We start from the raw sequence: 3,546 nt of genomic DNA on the forward strand, positions 1-3,546 counted from the left end.
GGGGATCAAAACAAGACAGACAGTGTGTGCAACATAATATTTTTGGAATCCATCGTCTCAAAAGAAAGAGGGACACAGAGAAAGAGAAACAATTTTTAGCCGCCATGGATGGGAAGCCAACACCGTTTGAAAAAAAAAACCCAAAGTACAAGCCTGGGATGACAAACTGCAAACACATTTGTGGTTAGGTGGGATTAGGCTCATTGTATATCCAGTTCCTGGAGATGGATGTTGACACAAACACTCAAAATAACCCCAGCGTCTATGAACTCGAGATGGAAGCAGATTTGCGGAGGTGACAGAACGAGCCCTAAAGACGCGACTTGAAGAGGAGGCAAGATTAGGCAGAGGATGGAGTTATCAAGGATTTATGAATTCGTCGCTGCAGTCACAGGAATGGAATCACTTTAACATGCAATGCTTGTGAATTGAAATCGATATGGCCTATCAGATAACGTACGTGCCCGTGATAATATTTTGATGAATATTGAATAATTCCATCTAGGTAAAAAGGGTTTTACTATTATTAAAAACATGGCAAATAAGAACATCTCCTGTTCTCTAGTTTTTTATATTCTAATGCAACCCTAATTGACATAAAAAGACGACATATTCATAATAGGTATAAAAAGTTAAGATGGCTGTAATCTTCAATATCATGTAAAAAAAGAGAAGGATAAATAGGCTGATACAAATGCTGCTTGAGAAATAGCGAGTAAACATTTCATACAATTTGTTCAATCGACGGGTTATCACGAAAATTGCAAGTATTTATTAAGATATATCAAGATCTCAATTCCAAAGGACTTTGGATATCATTATCCTAGTTTATTATCTCTGGATGACGTTTACATGGCTGAGACTCTTAAAGCAATTAAAAGGCATTTCGATTATGCCCGTTATACACATCTCGGACGAGGGTGACGGTCACTCATTTATATCCTACCAAAAGAAATGACATGTGTTTATGTACTCGGCCCTTACTGTCGCAGATAAAATACTTTCAAAGAACGCAGTGAAAGATTTTATTTCATCGGCCTTCCCCTTAAGATTTTGATGTTTCATTGTTTCACATTGTAATTATATCCATCGACAAAGTATATCAGCTACATGCAAGTTTAAGATATAAATGTAAATATAAATGTATTTCTCGGAAGTCATTGCTACATATTGAATGATATAAAACAACACTGTAAGAGTTTAAATTATTGAATTTCACATTCCTTTCCTTTTAATACTTTGATGAATTTACAATTCTGTTGAATGAAAAGATAACTGATATTAAATAAGAAATAAATGATTATACTCACGAGTACAGGTAACCAGGTACAGTAAAAAAGCACAGCGACGACAAGAACTAGTTTTGTAAATTCACGTATTGATTTTCTCTCCGTGGTCATTTCACCTCGGTCCGTTTTGAGTCTCCTCCTAAACCTCGTTAGTCTAACCATCAAGCACACATTCAGGACCAGGACCAGGACCATAGAGACCCAGCCCTGGGATATAAGAACTATGGGGAAGATGGTGTGGTACCAGACCTCCGGTTGCGTAGCGATCCAGGAACGGCAGAACCTGCTGCCGTGTTTCGACACAGCCGGTGGAGCCAGGCCCATGACTGGCAGGCACGCGACAACGAACGTCGATCCGAAGATGACGACGATCATGGTTCGTGCTCGTCCGCGCGTGGTCCAGCTTTTGTATCGCATTGGGAACGCGACGGCTAACCACCGTTCTAAGGCCATGGCAGTGACGAGAAGCATGGCAGAGTTTTGGAGCCAGTAGACAGAAAATTGGTAGAAAATACACGCCGCCTTGCCCCCGTGCCATACGGATTCGGGACCAGGAGCAATGAAACTGGGTAGAGAAACTGGTAGAGGCAATAGCACCGAAAAGATATCATTGATCGCAAGAGTTCCAATCAGGATGTCTGTGACCGTCCTCTCGGCTCGAGTCTTGAACCTGAACACCACTATCACTGGCAATATATTACCGAGTAACGTCAAGGCTTCGGCGGATAAACTTAAAGCACCACTGAGATCTCTCTCAGGACGAATGGGACTTCGCTCCTGCTCCAGCCCCTGGCCCTCCCGATAGGCCATCACCTCCTCCCGATAAAGCTATCCCTTTCAACCAGAGTAAAAAAAAAATCAGAAATAGAACCCCTTACACCGGTCGTTAATCAAAACTTCGCGAATCCAGGAAGGTTAAAATCCAATTAAATTCCAAAGTGGAAACTCCTAATGAAGCAAAATAATAATTCCATTTGGCGTTTTCAACAGAAATTTTAGAGGAAAACCATAAATCACGTTCATTCAAGCCGTCATCGAAAAACAGGTGACATAAATCATTTTCCCCGGTCGATTGAGAGAGCGAACGATCTCGCGCTCACGAGCAGCTGAGCTGAGAAGCGCCATGACCAGTTCAATATAAGATACCACTATTTACTTCATCAATAGGAAAAATATGCCAAGCACCTGCCGCTGGCTGAAGAAGATAGCATGCATACCAGCGTGCACGGTCCGTGCGTGCGCCAAAGATGCGGCTGAGATGCTAGCAGACCACACATAATTACGTCCACTATAGTGGTGATGACGAGTTATTAAACTTGTTTAGATTATTGCTTATTCATATGAACAAATAATAATCCTAGATTATTTGCCCATTCTAAATAGGACAATAATTAGTGCAGACAGACAGAGGCGGATCTAGGATTTTCCAAAAAAGGGGGGGGGGGCACATCCCCGACGAAAAATTTGACAAGCAAAAATAAAGGTAAAAGGTCGTCACTTTCAAGAAGGAGGGGCAAACTTGTGTTTTAACGGCGCTTTAGCATTACAAATTTTGATTATGCTTCTCTAAGGATCCGCTAGCTAGTGACAGATATTTGTTCTTCTTTGAAGATATAATCTAGCCCCTAAAATACTAGTTATGTTAGCTCATGATTCACGAAATCTAATACCAAACGTGTTTAATCTTCAAAAGGCTTGCGAGAAAAAATAGAAAAAGTGGGTATGATGCAACAGAGAATATGGTGATACAATTTTCTTCCAATACTCTTTCAGTGGCGGACTGTGACCCGGAGGAGACAAAGCATTGGAATGGCATAACATTGTTCACAAATACAGTGCCCCCCATGCTTTGTCTCCTCCGGGTCACGGTCCGCTACTGCACTCTGTTGTTTCATCATTCTAATTTGCAAATGTAAAATAATCGATATTAAAATCGTGCGTTCCCATACAACAGGGAGTGGTGGTGCCGTGGCCGAATGGTCTAAGGCGCCGACTAGACATTTGAAAGTCAGGGGTTCGATTCCCCGGCCACGGCACCTATGCACGTGAACAAGGAATTTAATGCTCATTTATCCTGTATTGAAATAAGTCTATATGCATTCATGGAAACTAGTTGTTGACCTGTTAAAAAACTCAACATGCATCATTAACACATTTTAAAAGTGAAAAAAAAAACTCATTTGAAAATTAAATTGACACGAACGCTTCAGAAGATATTACTAATTTATCTATTCAATTCAGTAGATTACTAGTAAAA

The 3,546-nt window shown here is 40.8% G+C and overlaps 1 protein-coding gene across 1 annotated transcript; it reads right to left on the bottom strand.

Moving 5' to 3' along the window:
- Nucleotides 1-1,205: 1,205 nt before the first annotated feature.
- On the bottom strand, nt 1,206-2,523 carry LOC121426641 (growth hormone secretagogue receptor type 1-like). The gene has a single exon (XM_041623009.1). The coding sequence runs from the start codon at nt 2,097-2,099 to the stop codon at nt 1,206-1,208; it is 894 nt and encodes a 297-aa protein (XP_041478943.1). The 5' UTR covers nt 2,100-2,523.
- Between the last annotated feature and the right edge of the window lie 1,023 nt (nt 2,524-3,546).

The sequence above is a fragment of the Lytechinus variegatus genome, chromosome 13 (genome assembly GCF_018143015.1).
Source record: "Lytechinus variegatus isolate NC3 chromosome 13, Lvar_3.0, whole genome shotgun sequence".
Classification (NCBI taxonomy): Eukaryota; Metazoa; Echinodermata; class Echinoidea; order Temnopleuroida; family Toxopneustidae; genus Lytechinus; species Lytechinus variegatus.

Coding starts and splice junctions, on each gene's coding strand:
- LOC121426641 (XM_041623009.1), bottom strand. CDS start 2,099: ATGGCCTATCGGGAGGGCCAGGGGCTGGAGCAGGAGCGAAGTCCCATT.